The sequence below is a fragment of the Tenebrio molitor genome, chromosome 8, assembly GCF_963966145.1.
Source record: "Tenebrio molitor chromosome 8, icTenMoli1.1, whole genome shotgun sequence".
Taxonomy (NCBI): domain Eukaryota; kingdom Metazoa; phylum Arthropoda; class Insecta; order Coleoptera; family Tenebrionidae; genus Tenebrio; species Tenebrio molitor.
The window spans coordinates 4,226,781-4,244,345 of NC_091053.1; the positions used below are offsets into that span (position 1 = coordinate 4,226,781).

General features: G+C 38.7%; 2 protein-coding genes across 4 annotated transcripts in view; both read left to right on the forward strand.

Annotated features, from left to right (window-relative positions):
* LOC138136667 (phosrestin-2-like) overlaps positions 1–12,657 on the forward strand; it is an 81,203-nt gene extending 68,546 nt beyond the window's left edge. For all 3 annotated transcript variants that reach the window (XM_069055934.1, XM_069055936.1, XM_069055935.1), the window contains 4 exons: positions 3,203–3,517; positions 5,900–6,099; positions 10,744–10,977; positions 11,472–12,657. In XM_069055934.1, coding sequence (XP_068912035.1) covers positions 3,203–3,517; positions 5,900–6,099; positions 10,744–10,977; positions 11,472–11,927 — 1,205 coding nt within the window. In that variant the 3' untranslated portion in view covers positions 11,928–12,657. The remainder of the gene's footprint in view (positions 1–3,202; positions 3,518–5,899; positions 6,100–10,743; positions 10,978–11,471) is intronic.
* Positions 12,658–13,393: 736 nt separating this feature from the next.
* On the forward strand, positions 13,394–14,648 carry LOC138137216 (pseudouridylate synthase TRUB2, mitochondrial). The gene is made up of 5 exons (XM_069056534.1): positions 13,394–13,604; positions 13,654–13,845; positions 13,893–14,109; positions 14,164–14,300; positions 14,354–14,648. Exons 1-5 carry the CDS (start codon positions 13,484–13,486, stop codon positions 14,599–14,601), a joined length of 915 nt encoding a protein of 304 aa, XP_068912635.1. The 5' UTR covers positions 13,394–13,483; the 3' UTR covers positions 14,602–14,648.
* The last annotated feature ends 2,917 nt before the right edge of the window (positions 14,649–17,565 follow it).

Consider the following 17,565-nt stretch of genomic DNA (forward strand, 5'->3'; position numbering starts at 1 on the left):
AAGAATTTGAGAGCCTTGCAAGTAAAATCTTGCTATATCCTTTGATACTCCCAAAATAGAAACTTCCCGTTTTTATTGTAAAAACTAAGTTAAGGAGTTCATTTTAAACAAATCAGAAAATAAGCTAGTTGAAATTGATCCATTGAAAAACAGAGAAGAAGGATTTCAAGTTATATTAGAAGTGGATTTATCCAGTTATAAAACTTTGTTACTTAGTGTTTATTGTTACACTTTATAACTTACGAGGTGGCTCTTGTGTGCTCTGTGTCCTATCTATAAAAAATCTATAAAAAATATTTAAATGCACATGGTACATTTTTCTAGAAGGAACAAATTTTCATTTTTTTCTACAAGCATTGTTTCTAATTTTATCATCACAACTACATCATCATCTACTAACAGCTTCCCACCATAAAACCTACTGTTTCAAACTTAGCTTGCTTTATACAATTTTCTTGGGAAGTTGTTCTTGACGTGATTTCTGCGGACTTTCCGAAGACGTTTGATAAAATTGATTTATATATTCTTTTAGCGACGTCCGAGTTCGGTCTCGTCGACTTTCTCTGTAAACACTTCAAGTCTTATCTCGTCAATCCTGGACCTACTCTAATAGCGTTGCAATCTGGAGTACCACAAGGATTTAACTTAGTGCCTCTAGTATTCCATGAGCCATAACAGTTTAAATGCAATTACAGATTCGAGTCAGAGCAACAGTTTGTACCTCAATGGCACTAAATGTGTCATTAAAATCTCTTTATTTCCGGAGTAGGTACATTGTGTCAGCGCAGCGAGGGCAATAATTACACGAGGGATCAATTTATTATTTCGGTAAACCTGAAAACTTCAAGGTGATTTTTTCCTTTGTAACTTGTACTTTCTTTTGTGAGCACAACAATCGCCCGAATCGATTTGTTGATCCGACAAAAAACATAAACCACGCTGACGTTCAATACCGGTGCAACCGTTTCACCTTGAAATTTATAGGAAGACTGGGTCGATTCTGGAATTGGGTCAAACGCTTTGACGTTTTCCCGTTATTGTTGTTGAGCCGGATTAAGCCATTCAAGAAATTCTCATTCTGGGCCCGATTTCGGCTCATTTATAATGTCGAAATGAAGTCTCGTTACAACGGTTCTACAAGAAAATTATTCATTAGGTTCCTCAATTTACATTAATTAAGAAATTTCGTTTAATCATATTTTAGGGCTGCGACGGGGGCGGCGCCGTACTTTGACGCAATAATTTGCCCTTTGCCAGACGCAATTCCCGACAAAAAGGCAAATTAGAGCGGCGATGCCCGACCGGGGAAAAACCGGAGAAGTGGATCATTAGTGGAATACTTAGCAATACTTAGTAGATCTGAGCAAAGATTTTTGGACGCGACAGGATGATTTGCAGTGAGTGGAGTACCTCAAGGTCTACTCCTGGAAACAATACTATTTTTAAATCTACACTTCACATGTGTCTTATCAATCGACTCCTTAATAAACAGATAACAAACTGTTTTGTATTTTTTTTTTTTTTAATAAACAGACCAAGAACGCAAGAAACAACAAAGTAGGACTTCGAAAGCGGAAATTAGGTTAAGTTGACTTTGTGTTGACAGCTTGTGAACGTTTGACACTATTTCACGAATTTAAACGAGGTGGCGAATTCGAATTCCAGAGCTATCCGCGATCTTACATTCTTTTATGGACAGTCTGTATTTGTTCTAGACAGTATTATTTTGCCATGGTGTCTCTGTCAAGTTTTCCTCGCAACAAATCAATAATTCCAGTTAGAAACAGACAAAATCTAAAATATGTGGAAACTTGAGAGAGTTTTATCACTAAACAACACAATCTTTATGCGCAATAAATTGTCTCTAAAATATTCCAACAAAAAGGTGAACGTCCCTCGTTCGCAAAACACGACCGACCTCCCCGACTTGTTTGATTGAGTTTTTGTAATTCCGTCGTCTTTTAAAATGTCAAATTCCTCGTTATTTCCGGTGGAAATCACGAAGCTCGACAAGCTCGAGTCCTACATAAATTATTTCGAATCGGCGAACCATAAAGTGTCTCCGTCGCAACAAAAAACTTATTAATTTTGTATCAGTCGCCCCATAAATCCCTTTTAATGACGGTCTATATATACACATTCGATATTAGTGTGAACCGCAAGCCATCTCCATCAATCCGATTTGTCGAGGTTTGATTTCCCATCTGTTAATTTAGTTGAACACACGATAGTCTTGTCAAGGCCCCAGCAAGCAACCCCCTTGATTAACGGAAGCGGAAATCCATTTCTATATATACAGACAGAGGGAGAGCAGACATATTGAATACAAGATCGCTTTAGTGGAATGGCTGCTGGATGCATTATTCATAAAGTGGAAATAGATTTTCGTCGACGCCGAGACGGTCCGAACTTAGTTGGCGTCTTGTTTTCCTTCATTACGACCTTTCAAAAAGAATGCAAATTTTATCGATCAACACAAATTGAACAATTGGGACATTACTCTTGATTTGTGTCAAAAGGAGCTGGTCCAAGCGTTTTACTAAAATTATCGCTCGCCAATAGATCACTGAAGAATCCGAATAATAAATGGTGGAGGCGCCGGGGAATTATTTCCTCTAAATAGACTGAAATCCGCGGGGATCGTGTCAATATTCACAGAATCTGCTGAGTGATTGATGATGAAGTAAAACGTCGATTTATTTCCGGCATCCCCAATGATTTATTAATAAGAGGGTTTTTAGGGTCTTCCTGCTACAAACAGAATGCGTAAATTGTATTCCCAAAGGGACAAACGTTTTATTGTTTGTGCATTCCGGGGAGCATTTGGAAACGTATCGATCAATCTATAAGTCACGCGAAAATGGAACATTTCGCGGCGCGCTCTTGAACATCTGTCACTTGCACACTTTTAATGAAATAAAAACTTCTTTAGCCGCATCGCGACATTATTCACGGGCAGTGAATTAGCTTCACCGTCACGCGTCACGTCACACGCTCCAAAGTGAAAGGCTCATTCGAGTTTAGTTTTCATTTCTGTCGTGCGGTCTTTTTTTCTTGAGAACAAGAGATGAAAAATTAGCGCCTACTCCGTTTGCTTGAAGTTCGTCGAGCTCAGTTTGGTGAAGTTGTGGATGTAGGTGGAGTAGTAAGCAAACTCCGTGATTGCTCGCAATACATAATTCGTTCTCATCTTGTATTCCAGCCGATCGGGCCGACGAGAAATTCCATCGCAAAACAACAGTCCGCATGGGAATAAGAGTCGTTCAACGAGCATACGCACCCCCTTCGCCCCATCTGTACAACCCTGGCAATTTGTCGCGAACGCAATACAAGAAGACGCTGTTCGGATGCAAAAGTGCCCCGTTAGAAGTGAAATTCCCGAAAGAACAACAGAACAAAGCGAGGTCGATGGAGATCGGTTTGGAACAGAACAAGATAGAGGAGACACCGACGCACACGCCCCCTACTTCGAACCTGCTCTCGGTGGAGTACAATAACGAGAAGAACGAGGCGCGGAGTAAGTGTCATGACCGGAATTAAATGTAAGGGGGTTATACCTTATGAGTGGGATGGGGGAGGTTGTTGGGGTGAAATGTGGAGCGTTTTTAGACAGCTGTTGGCGAGATATGTCGTTTTGTGTCAGTCTGTTTGTTTGTTTGTTTTCAGTTAATTCAAAAACCGATCGATCAATTTTCTTCAAACAACATTTTCCGGGAAGAGAAAACTTCTGGTTGTGTTTTGTGTTTGTTTCATCACGGTATGACAGCTGAGAGTTCCGCAGGAACGATAAAACCGCACCGATTATATCGCGGTTATCTCATCAATATCTTCCAAAACACAAGAAATCGCAAAGTTTAGTTTTAGCAGCACCTAGACGAAACTTTTGGCGAGATATATCGTTTTGTATCAATATGTTTGTCTGTTTGTTTCCAGTTAAATTAAAAACCGATCGATCGATTTTCTTCAAACAACATTTTTCGGAAAGAGGAGACTTCTGGTTATGTTTTGTACTTGTTTCATCACGGTGTGACAGCTGGGAGTCGCGCAGGAACGATAAAACCGCACCGAGTATCTCATAAATATCTTCCGAAGCACAAGAAATTGCAAAATTTAATTTTTGCAGCACGTAGACGAGACATTTGGCGAGATATGTCGTTTCGTGTCAGTCTGTTTGTCTGTTTGTTTCCAGTTAATTCAAAAACCGATCGATCGATTTTCTTCAAACAAGATTTTTCAGAAAGAGAAGACTTCTGGTTGTGTTTTGTATTTGTGTCATCACGATGTGACAGCTGGGAGTCGCGCAGTAACAATAAAACCGCAACGAGCATATCATAAATATCTTGCGAAGCACAAGAAATCGCAAAATTTAAGTTTTGCAGCACCTAGACAAGACATTTAGCGAGATATGGCGTTTTGTGTCAGTCTGTTTGTCTGTTTGTTTCCAGTTAATTCAAAAACCGATCGATCGATTTTCTTCAAATAAGATTTTTCAGAAAGAGAAGATTTCTGGTTGTGCTTTGTACTTGTTTCATCACAGTGTGACAGCTGGGAGTCGCGCAGTACCGATAAAACCGCACCGAGTATATCGCAGGTTTCTCATAAATATCTTTCAAAGCACAAGAAATCGCAAATTTAATTTTTGCAGCACGTAGACGATACATTTGACGTGATATGTCGTTTTGTGTCAATCTGTTTGTCTGTTTGTTTCCAGTTAATTCAAAAACCGATCGATCGATTTTCTTCAAATAAGATTTTTCAGAAAGAGAAGACTTCTGGTTGTGTTTTGTATTTGTTTCATCACGGTTTGACAGCTGGGAGTCGCGCAGGAACGATAAAACCGCACCGAGTATCTCATAAATATCTTCCGAAGCACAAGAAATCGCAAAATTTAATTTTTGCAGCACCTAGACGAGCCATTTGGCGAGATATGTCGTTTTGTGTCAATCTGTTTGTCTGTTTGTTTCGAGTTAATTCAAAAACCGATCGATCGATTTTCTTCAAACAACATTTTTCGGAAAGAGAATACTTCTGGTAGTGTTTTGTATTTGTTTCATCACGGTGTGACAGCTGGGAGTCGCGCAGTAACGATAAAACCGCACCGAGTATATCGCGGGTATCTCATAAATATCTTGCAAAGCACAAGAAATCGCAAAATTTAATTTTTGCAGCACGTAGACGAGACATTTGACGAGATATGTCGTTTTGTGTCAATCTGTTTGTCTGTTTGTTTCCAATTAATTCAAAAACCGATCGATCGATTTTCTTCAAATAACATTTTTCGGAAAGAGAAGACTTCTGGTTGTGTTCTGTATTTGTTTCATCACGGTGTGACAGCTGGGAGTCGCGCAGGAACAATAAAACCGCACCGAGTATCTCATAAATATCTTCCGAAGCACAAGAAATCCCAAAATTTAATTTTTGCAGCACCTAGACGAGCCATTTGGCGAGATATGTCGTTTTGTGTCAATCTGTTTGTCTGTTTGTTTCCAGTTAATTCAAAAACCAATCGGTCGATTGTCTTCAAACAAGATTTTTCAGAAAGAGAAGACTTCTGGTTGTGTTTTGTATTTGTTTCATCACGGTGTGACAGCTGGGAGTCGCGCAGGAACGATCCAACCGCAGCGAGTATATCGCGGTTATCTCATAAATATCTTGCGAAGCACACGAAATCGCAAAGTTTAGTTTTAGCAGCACCTAGACGAGACATTTCTTATCGGATGGAATAAAAATTTCACGTGAGCGAATCTCGATAAGAAGTGAAAGTTTCGTGCGTCTAGAAAGTTGTGTATTTGAATAACTTCACCAGATAAGTTATCTCGGAAATAGGATTAAATGTTTGCGTAATTTTTGCGTTTGGAAAATAGCCTGACAGTTGTGAAATGATTGATTTTTTCTTTAGGTGACAACAAAGAGGCAACGCACGTTTCGTTCGGTGATACGATCACAAACGGAATGGAGGTGGACGACGAGGAACCCGATAAGCTTATTGACGAGGACGTCGACGAGGAAAACAGGACGATGGACGAGAATTCGCCTAAATCGCAGGATTCGTCCGGCCGAAAACAGCACAGGAACGGTTCGATGGAGACCGATAATGAGGTAAACTTTGTGGATGGTTTCGTAATTTTTGTTGGGTCAAATTGAGGCATTTGATTCTCTAATTGGGGAAGTAATTAGAGGAGGTAAAGGCGAACCGGAGTTCGAGAACTCGACTTAAAATCTCGTTATTCGTACCAAAATTGACCGATTAATGTCAACGAGTAAATTGAAATAAATACCAAGGGACTAGGAAATGTTGTGACTACATATTTGTGATACCCTTGGAATCAAGCTTTGCCCAAGCTGATCAAGACCTGGCGTGCACAAAAGGCATTTCTAAAAAAATAATAAAGTATTTTTATGACGAGGCGTGGTTTCACATCTCCCGTTTAAAACGTATTTTTAATCTGCCCCCCCAATTATCTCAAATACGACACATAGAAAGCCCATAAAGGTCTTGAAATTATTTACAGCGCAACAAAAAACCGTGTACAGTCCTCTTTACGACCTCTGCGATAAAGCAGTTAATTTTTTATCGCACCACTTTTCGACCAAAATACGAAACAAGGCGCGCAATTCGATACTAAAATAAATTTCCTTTGCCTACGCCCACATGATTCCGACTTAATTCGGAGATAGGGATATGATAAACAGAATAGTAAAGGGAATGTGACCTCGTAGGTCACACGAGGCCATCATTCCTCAAATGATCTTAAGCTTATTGGAGCAGCATAAAGAAAGGGAAGCGCTGCGACCCTTCGGTGGCGGCAGTAATATAAAATATGGTCTTATCTAGCTTTTATTTTCCCTTTCGTCAATTCCATTTCAGTTTAGAACATAAACCAGGACCGACGCACCATCACAACAAAACTATCGACTTTTTGATGGCGAAGAAAATAATTGAAAAATGAAATTGGAATTCATCGTGAGTCCAGAGATTGATTAAAAAATGTTGTAGACTGAGTTAATTCCGAGCGGGCGCAAATTTGATTGATGATTAAATTAATAAAGGCCGTGTCAGGACCGTAATAACACTAAACTCCGTTGCGAAGTGAAAAATAGTTTTATGAAATTATGTTGGCCGATAAAACTCGCCTGAATAAATCATAATTTAAAAACTGGAATATCCAAAAACATACTCGTACAATGACAGTGTTAGGGGACTTGGATTTTCTCATAGGCTACGAGTCGAGGTTTTCAGTTTTCATCTACAGATTTTTCGCTGGTTTATCGCTCCGCCTTCGCGCAGATATTTCCAAGGTCACAGCCCATGACAGAATCCAACACCTCTCTCTAATCTGACGTTCAGACTGTTTAAGCGGACGATTAAAAACTAATTTAATCGCCTTTGTGCTTGCACCGGAAAAGAGCCCCAAGTTTTGTTAAGAAATTCTTTTAAAATTACAGTTTTACGTTTGAAGCTGGCATTTATTTGTTTAAGTTGGATTAAGTGGGACTGTTTAATCTCTGAGAAAGCTGTGTGACCAGTTTGAAAACGATTCCAGGATCGACGGAGGTGAATGGGTCTTAATTAAATTTAAATCCGTAGAAGGGGAGTTGTTTGTGTTAAATGTCGTGTTTTATGTACGAAATGAGGAGAAAAGAAGCTAGACTGTAATGTGAACGGAAAGAGAAGTTAATAGGAATGAAAATCGTTCTTGAGTGAGCGAAAGTAGAAGCAGGAGGGAGAATTTCTGGTTTAGTAGTAGGTACTGCAGGAAAGTTTTGAGGAACGAAATCATCAAAAAAATATTTCTAAATATAAAAAGGATTAGACAAATGAAAATGATCACTCTATGGCTGTGGAGAGCAACTATAGTCGGTGCGGCGACTCAATGAAGTAATAAACTGGCGTGATCTTCACGTTGTTTTCGGGGGATGGTTTCCTATTGGTTAAAAGGCGAGCGTTAAGAAGTATGCTGCACGCAGCCGAAATTTCCATCCATTCATAAAGTACAGGGTGAGCGAAACTCGATGTCTCAGCTCTAATCATCGAATTTTTTTCCCAGAAACATTGCTATATTTTGGCATATTTAAAAAGAGCAAATTTTTCTGAACAAATTTTGTAAGGAAAAAAATTTGCTATTTTTTTCCGTTAAAAAATGATGTATAAGCAAATTTGTGAAAAAAAAGTATTATCAAAAATTCGCAATCGTCACGATTTAAACACGATGGCAATTTTTTTTCTTTACAAAATTTGTTCAGAAAAGTTAGCTCTTTTTAAATATGCCAAAATATAGGTATGTTTCTGGGAAAAAAAATTCGATGACGTCATTACTTCAGTTTCCAAATATGAAAAAATATGCAAATTTGATTTAAAATGGACCTTACTCAATCCCATTTAAGAACTTCTTTTCAGATTTTTCTATCGTCTTTGCTTTTCTTTTAATAGAACGGAGACATCGAGTTTCGCTCACCCTGTACAACGTGATCAAGAATGACAGAATCTGTTGGTAACAATGAAAATTTGAGTGATTTTGGTACCACTGTAATCTAAACGCATTTCCGGTTGTCAGCTTTGACAAAGTTGACAGGCGAATTTGACGTTTAACATCAGAGGGTCATTTTTGTAATGCATAAACATAACCTTTTTTTTAATGTCGTGTCAAGTTAAAGCATCCGATCAGTGCCAATTACGAAACAGAAAAACACCAATATTTTTCAATTGTTTCATTGCCAACAGACTCAGTTATTGTTGATCACGCTGTAGTAAGATTTAAATTTCCCGCACAAAACTCAAATTTGGCGAGGCAGTGTAAATCAGGCTTTTCATGACGTCGCTACGAACAATCACGTGAACATCTCGTAACTACTCCACTAGTTCGCCGAGCGAACTATAGCATCTTTGCTTTTGATGTTTCTTTTCTTTTTGGAAAGTAGTGGTGGCTCGATGTGTCATCAAGAAACAAATCATCTGAAGAGGTCTATTAAATTTTCCTGAACTGTTCCAAATTCTCCTTCACACCATGGACCAAAACATCTTTGCTCCAGGATCAGCAAACGTGGCAGCCATCTTGGCAAGACCCTACTGATCCCTGTTGCAAAAATCTAAGATCTTGACTTCTTAGACGCTTCAACCGCCTCCACAAAATATTCCATCGTCATCTGACCAGACTCACACATCATGCAATCCGTCTCGAAGGGCAAACACCGATTTCCACACAAATAAAAAATCGTGACTTGCAAGCGAAGCGTCTTCGCCGTCAATTCCTTGTAAAATGTGAACCGTGAAAAATTGAAAATTTCACCGTTTCCATCCGAAGCTTAATCAAGCGACTGCTTTAATATGCAGAGAAATTAGGCTCGAAATAACGCATGAGCAAACCCGAAACTCGGTTATTAATTATTATCTCGATGTCGAGAGAATTTTTTGCATCTCTCGCAACACTCAAATGAAAATTGTCTTTCAGGAAAAGATGTGTGCTGGGGTTGGTAGCAACTGTCGAGTTACGTCAGACACACGTCTGTTCCCTTCTCACTTTAGCGCATTTTCTTAATTTAATTTACCGCTTCAGACTCACTTTTCTTGGAGGCCACTCAGACGCGAATTAACAAAGTGTCTTGGCGTGGGGTGCGTTATGGTTAGTGGTGGATTAACATTTATTTCAATTATACTGCACTCGTAAACATTATGCAAAGCAGGCGGCTTGGAAGAGGTGTAGGAGTAAACCTTCTAACAAACATGATGAAAGTCCCGGAAGATAACCTTGAGGTACGACCGCCATTTTGGAAAATGCCGGCTGATTTTCACTCCAACCGTTACAGATAATAAAAACAATACTGTGTGACACATTAGTAAACGCTACGCCACACGAGCAACACATATTTCATATTTTTGTTTAGCTGGAAGTGACGTTAACTTCGAAATTTAAATGAGACTTACTGTTTTATGAAAAATGAACCGGAAGGAAATCATTTTGGAGTTCTCATCGACGTACACGGTGATTTACGAGTAATAATGAGCCCGACGAAATTGAAAATGCAACCCACAATACAGGGTGATTTTGAAAGTTGTGCAGAAATTTTAACCACGAGCCACTGGCTTCATGTAGAACCCGGAAAAAATATTTAAAAAATTCTATAACAAAAAATAAAATTACATTTATATACAGGGTGTATTTTTAAAATGTACCGAAATTTTACCTACGAGGTTGTGGAACAACGTAGAAGACTAAAAGCAATTAAAAAAAATTGTAGCTCAAAAAATAAATGTCATTTTATTTTTTGACATAGAATATTTTAAATATTTTTTCCGAGTTCTACATGGTTAAAATTTCTGCACAACTTTCAAAATCACCCTGTACATTTGGAAGGTAAAGCTGGATACTACTGCGTCCATATCCAGTTTCGTTCCAAATGTATTGTGGGTTGCATCTGCAATTCCGTCGGGCTCATTATTACTCGTGAATCAACTTCTATAATTTTACTTTCTTATTATTTGCACAGTAACTCTTAATGTTTACTCCTTCCCTTGTCCCCCCAAAATTCGCTTTCTTTCTTTCACGCGTCTTTCCACCCCTCACCCTTCATTCTCGCCACCCCAACTGACAAATTGTGCAAGACACTTTGGTAGATTCGCCTGGTGGAGTAATTTCTTGGCGGCAACATCAAATGCGAAGCGGAAAAAAGATTTATTAGGCCGTTCACAGCCGCATTAGTCCAATAATCCGATTCCCCGAATAATTCGATCATTTTTCTTTGCAGCACAACATCCGAGAACAGTTCCGATCTCTGTGCGGCGGCAAGCGTCCCAGTTTGGCGGCGTATCTGGCAGGCGTGCCGGCCCCATGTGCCGAGGTCGAGAAACCGTTCCTGTTGAGCGAAGGCAAAGTGCATTTGCTGGCGTCCCTCGACAAGGCCATTTATTCCCACGGCGAGGAGATACACGTATTCGTCCAGATAAAAAACAACAGCAACAAAACCATAAGACGGATAAAGGTAGTGCAGCGCGGAATTTTAAAAAGGACAAACGAGGCAACTCCGGTAATCCCGGAGAATTATTCGTCGGGATGAGACCGAGTCCGGGGTTTCAAATGTCTGGACCAGACGAACAGAGGAAATGTCGATAGGTTTTCTGTTTTTTTATTGGTGGCCTCGGTCGGTACCGATTTAATGCGAAACACTAATCCTCCCCCTGTTCGGTGGTGTTAAGTGCGCTATATAAACGCGAAGACACGAAAATGCCATCGCTAATATAATTTTAATTGTTCTGTTAATGGCGCTGGGCTTGATTGTCGCTAAATTGGCAGGATTCAGGATTTGAATTTCACGCTCGAGATGGATACTTTTAAGATAATTAAATACAATAGGATTTCAATTCGAGTGAAAGTGGAAATTCACGCTGAATTTTTCACAACTTTTCGACTAAGTCACGCGAAATTGGAATATTTAGCTGTGCACTTTATAACAGTTGCGTTTTATGTTTTTGTCAGGTGTTCGTGGTGCAGCACGTGGACGTGTGCATGTTCTCCAACGGCAAGTTCAAAAACGTCGTCGCCATGATAAACTCCAAGGACCACTGTCCCATCGGCGCCAACACCACCTACGAGCACACCTTCTCGCTGCTGCCCATCAAGAGCTCCACCAAGAACTGGATCGCGCTGGAGGACTCGTACACCAAGCAGGGCACCAGTCTGGCCTCAACCGTGACTTGCTCGGCGAACAACCCCGACGAGCGCAACGTCTTCGCCATCTACGTCTCCTACTACGTGAAGGTGAAGCTGTTGGTGAGCGTGATGGGGGGCGAGGTGGCGCTCAAGCTGCCCTTCACCTTGATGCACACGTGCAACGACCTCGAGCACACCGAGACGTTGACGAGGGTGGCGAAGCCGCCGCCCCTCGATTTGAAGCCGGCCGAAGTGCTCGAATCCGTGAAAGATGGGACGTGAGACCAGGCCGAGGTGGTCGTCGAGATCAACAAGGACAGTGAGGTGAAAGTGGCGGCGAGGGAGGCGGAGACGGCGCCGAAGAAGGCGGCGGCGGTTAAGAACCAGATCGATTACGATAAGATCGTGGCGGTCAAGTCGAGCGAGTGCGACGAGGTGAAAGGTGAATTAGTGAAAGTGATGGAGAACAGGTGCGCGAAGGAAAAAGGCTTTAGTTTGCATAGAGCTTTGTGTTGCTTGAGAACTAGACGAACGTCTTAACGTTATGTGGATGTTGCTAGGACTGACTACTATTTGTATAAACACGTATGGGGCCCTTACATAATCTAGCACTGTCGCTATGTGTACAGAGTGATGCTTCTTTAACACGGTCCCGAAGGATTTCGTAAAACTTTCACCAATTACAAAGTCCTTCGAGGAACGTGACTGAAAAATACATCCTTTTCCACCACGTGATCAAAAACTCTATTGTTTCGAAAAGTTTTTTGATCACACGGTCTAACAGAGTGTTTCAGTGATCCACGTTTCTCTTGGTTCGATTTGATTATTTCAAAATATGGAACACTCTGTATTTTACTTTCAGATTTCCAATTATTTCTATCTTGCATTTACTTTGACATTTATATAACTTTATACTATGAACTATTTGTATGATTCAATTTACATTTCCTGTAAGAATTTATGTAAACTATAATGAAAGACAATGAGCACATTAAAGCTGTATTCGATTAAATGCACATATTTTATTTTTTCCTTGGGATCATCACTATCCGTCAAATGGCCTCAAATTTCATCAAAGTCAAATGAGATTATGTTTTTATATCTATTTTGTTATATAAAACGCAATTATACTTACTTGAAGCATGTAAAAACGTAACTATAAAAACACACAAATCTCACTACCGCAGTCAAATTTACAAGCTGCCAACAGTACCAACCGTACAAAACAGAAACTGCTAGAACGCTACCCCTCGAAGCCCTTCTATTCTTATCAGTTATTTCTAATACTATTTACATTTAATTGTAGTAAGTAAATGTTGATTCATTAAAATATGACATATAAAAATGGGAGTTGGAGAAAATACTGAAAGATTAATTTCAGAACAAATTATTTTTTAAATGGTGTATTGTGTGTTGCATATGTCAGAATAGAATTATCATTGTATGTTAAGTTAATCAATATATTAATTAACACTCACAGTTAGTATCTATTAAGCAAACTTAATACATTGATTAATTTATTTTTATAGAAATAACAACACTTTTTCTGATCTCGTGATATTTTATAACTATTGGTATTTTACTCTTCTGACACACGCACAACTATCATGATAAAAAAACTATTACTTCATACTAAACATAAAAACTCAGATAAATAATTCTTTGTAGTTTTGATTTTACCCTGTTTAGTTTGTTGTAATATTTTTAAACTATCTGTAAATGCACTTTATAATCTTCTATTCTAATTAAGAAGAATTATGTGTAGTGGGAACTGTCAAAGAGTCTGATACATAACCTCAACTTTTGTGTTCAAATTTCAAATTGTCTAAATCGATAAAATGTTAGTAAAAGACGCCTCCCTTATTTGGGACAGCCTTAGGTCCGTAATTTGCGTATATAAGCCGGCAAATGTGACTTGCCAGCGCGTCCGTGAAACAATAATTACTGCAGTGTGTACAGGTTAGTTCCCAATTTCCTAGCGTCCTAATTTACAATTATCTCGATTTAGGTTTGAACGAGATGGAGTGTCGCCCCCCAATCGACTACGTCAGTATCGAGGGAGACCCCTCGAAGAAATTATCTGTCACAGTGAAACCTAACCTCGCCGACCACCCTTCGGTCGTGGGGCCCCGTTACCAAAACCAAGATTATGCGTGCAGTTGGTCAAATTACTTAGGTTTCAACAGTAGCGGCGTACTTTGTAAGTCACTTGATAAAATCTTAACAAATCTTAGTTGTCGTGCTCAGTATTAGGATTGAGGAAAGGAACAAAAACTGCCAAACTCATTAGGGAGAATCGTCCGACTAGGAGTTACAGAGTGAGTGGGCGCCTGGGCGAAGCCACCGAGAACGGTTTCAAAAACGAGAAAGTCGTGGAGCGGAGCACCTGGACCCACATAAGACCCCATCACTTGAACAATCTCCTATCAGTGATGCAAGCATCCCACCAGAAGGAAATGTTCAAGTATATTTTAAATTGTTCTATTGAAAACACTTTTTTTGTCGTTTTGTTTGTAAGGTCGTGTGGTGTCGACATTCAGTCAGAGAGCGCGTACGAACTGGCGTCCCAAGGTCCGATTCGCCCCGCCAATTCCAAAGTTCCAGTTCTCTACGGCATCAAATGCGTCGCGTTTGAACCTCCGGACTTCACAATCGGTACCTACTGAAATTCTGCAATTGCAGGAATCTGTAATACCACCGGTTTTTAGAGTTGCAGTGCGTGAACGAGTACGAGACTTACCTCAGATGCTTGATACACGAGATCGGAGTAAAATTACACTCGACTGCGCACTGTACCGGCATCCAGTGCATCAGACACAGTTATTTTACTTTAGATAATGCTCTGTTGAGGAAACACTGGACTCTGCAACACATCGTTACGAATATGGAGGAGTGCATCAGGATTATGGACCAACATGAGAATATTCTCAAACAAAAAACTGCTCTTTTGCAATGATTTACTTGTTTTTGTATTGTGCCGTGAATAAAGTTTGTTATAATATTTCTGGTTCCACTTGTTTTTGTATTGTGCCGTGAATAAAGTTTGTTATAGTATTTCTGGTTCCAATATTTTTTCTCGATCGTTATATTTTTTCCCATAAAAAAATCCAAATGTAAACTGTTTGATTCAAACTTGAAGGCTAATTACATAAATCCAGCCTGTAATCAAAATACACGGAAATATTTCAACACCTATGTACTGAATACCTACTCCAGCGTCAGTGGTAAAATATGCGTTTTTTGAAAAAAGTAAAAATAGGTCAACAAATGGCATGGCAATAGACACTAAATTGTGAACGCGCCACTCTCTTGGTTTCATAGTAGGAATAAAAAAAGCAATAGTAAAGAAAAAGCGAACTCTCGCTTTTTACACGCTTCATACACTCGTGTATGACAAAAAAGGATGATCTTCTTATCGGATCAGTTATTAGTTGCAGCTCTACAAACGGTGCAGCGTAGCAATATATTAACAACTGTGTATTTGTTGTTAATTCGTTTAAAATGCGAATTTTACAAACGTGGAATTAACGAATATTGTGCAGCGGGTGGCAACGCGGTCCAAGAGCAAATACTGTACCGGGAACAGTTTCCAGAAAGGGTTGTCCCTAATTCAAAAACATTTACTTCCACGGTGCAACGGTTGAGATGTCACATGGGGGTATTTTTTTATTAAAACAGCTGGTCTATGGCCAGCAGATAAATTAGATAGAAGAATCTCTGGAAGAACTAACTGGACAAGTCGTGGCAGCTAGTGCCAAAATTCAGGAAGATCGTGTTATTGTTATTGTTATTGTTATTTATAAGATAAAGGACAAGGATCTAAAGAAAACCTTTTTTAATTCTTAATTAAATACTTGGATAATTGACTGAAGTTGCAATTATTTGAGGAAGATATATGTTCCTGTTGGAAAATTATTACTTGATTAAAAACCAACTTCATCTTGGCCATTTTTATTACAAAGTTTTTACATATTTTTAATTATTAAGGTTTCCGAAGTGGGCTCGAGGCCGGGGACGGGTTTGGGCTCGGGGACGGGTTTGAGCTCGAAGTGGAGTTTGAGCTGTCACTACTGGACTTGCAAGAAGAAAACAATTACAAAAAAATCTTGAAAGGACCCATTCTTGGTTTGAAATAATCACACAATTAGGTAACGATATTTTCTGTTCCATCGTATCAAAATTGATTAAACGATACAGGGAGCCGCTAAGTTTTAGGCCAATACTACAAAATGCACTAGAATAAGTACATTAATTAGAGCATAATTTCAAGGGGAAAATGTTGCCGGTAGTGTAATGTGGGTTGCATGCATGTTAGGCTTCTACTCTTACGTGAATAATCCTGTCTTACCTACATGGAGTTATTTTTTTCGGAATTTTTCTACCAATCAATTAATAATAATTAATTAATTTGTAATGAAATAAAAACGGAAAATCATGTTTTTCGGATTTTTTTGCAATGGAACCTTTTTTCGAGGTAAGTAAACATTCATTAGATAGATAATTAAAATATGGAGGTCAGTGACATTTTCTTTTTTTGTTTACTATGGTAGTTTTTTTGATATTGACAAAATAAATACAAAAATAGGCAACCAAACATACTTAAAACCATCCGCCCTTCGCTGCATGATTTAGAACAAGTGGGAACGACTTATGCAGATTATTATAACGTACTTTTTGTAATTTGCCTCCATTTTGATTCTCTAATAGATATATTAACGAACGCGACGTCATCATCTGCGATGTCATTATAGCCATTAATTTCCCGAACAATTTACGAAAATTTTTAGTTTGGCAAAGCTTGATGGGGTATCTTGTCCTGCATGTCAGTTTAAATTAGAAAATGTGTCAAGAACAGGAAGTGTCCACTACTATTTTTAGCAATTTCACGTACTTCAAGGGGCGTACCATTGGTGGACATTAAAAGCTGGGACAAGATGACAATTGTATAAAGTCAAAAATTACAAAATTTGTGTCGGTTAAATTTGTTTTTTTACGAAAAGGTTATAAAAATTATGACGGGGTGAATGACGTTTATTTATCAAACTATCAAGTTAAAGTTCAGTTTGTTTCATATTGAATGATATTATTTGTTTTCCCAATTAAATAGTTGGTAATTATGGGTTTTTTGATGGTCAAAACAGGTAGGTAACAAAAAAACATTGAAACTCCACGGGGTAAGAATTGATTGCAAAGATGTGATGTCAATGTGACAGTAGTTAATCTGAGTTAATCTGACAATTTGTGACAAAGCGAAAGTTTGACACATAATGAAACATTTTTGGATGTTGCAGCTTTTAATGTCCACCGATGGTACATGCAAGATTATCTTGATTGTCTTCCATATTCGTGTTTTGTGACAGAATTTGGATAAAACACAAGGCGACTAGGTCAAATTTTTACTTTTAAAATTAAGACATTACCAACCGCCAAAAAAATTCCTAAATCGACTAAACTAAACAGTTTTGTTTGTTTAAAAACGGCTTAAAAGGGGCAAATTACAAAAAATAGTATAAAAAACACGTTTCATAAGACCTTGAAGCACTCATGCTTTAAAATAACTCGTGGCTACACCATTCGTTTTTTAAACTTGAATTCGTGCTTCAAGACTGATCTTATGAAACTTGTTTTTCTAATACTAACAGTTTTTGCTGTTTTTCATTCGAGTATTTTAATCGAGTATCTTTTTTTTCGTGTTTCGTTATCAATGGATGTGTAAACACATGAACGGGTATGAATTTTAAGGCTACGGTATCTTGATTTTTACCTACGATTTTTACACACAATCTGTCACTTTACCGCACGGAGTGTATAAACTAACACGAAAATTTTAAGCTTTCTGGGATCTCCAAAAAAATTGTTAGCTGCTTTCTACCCCCGAAGCAATAATTGTCACTTATTTTTTAGAAAATTCCTAAATCAT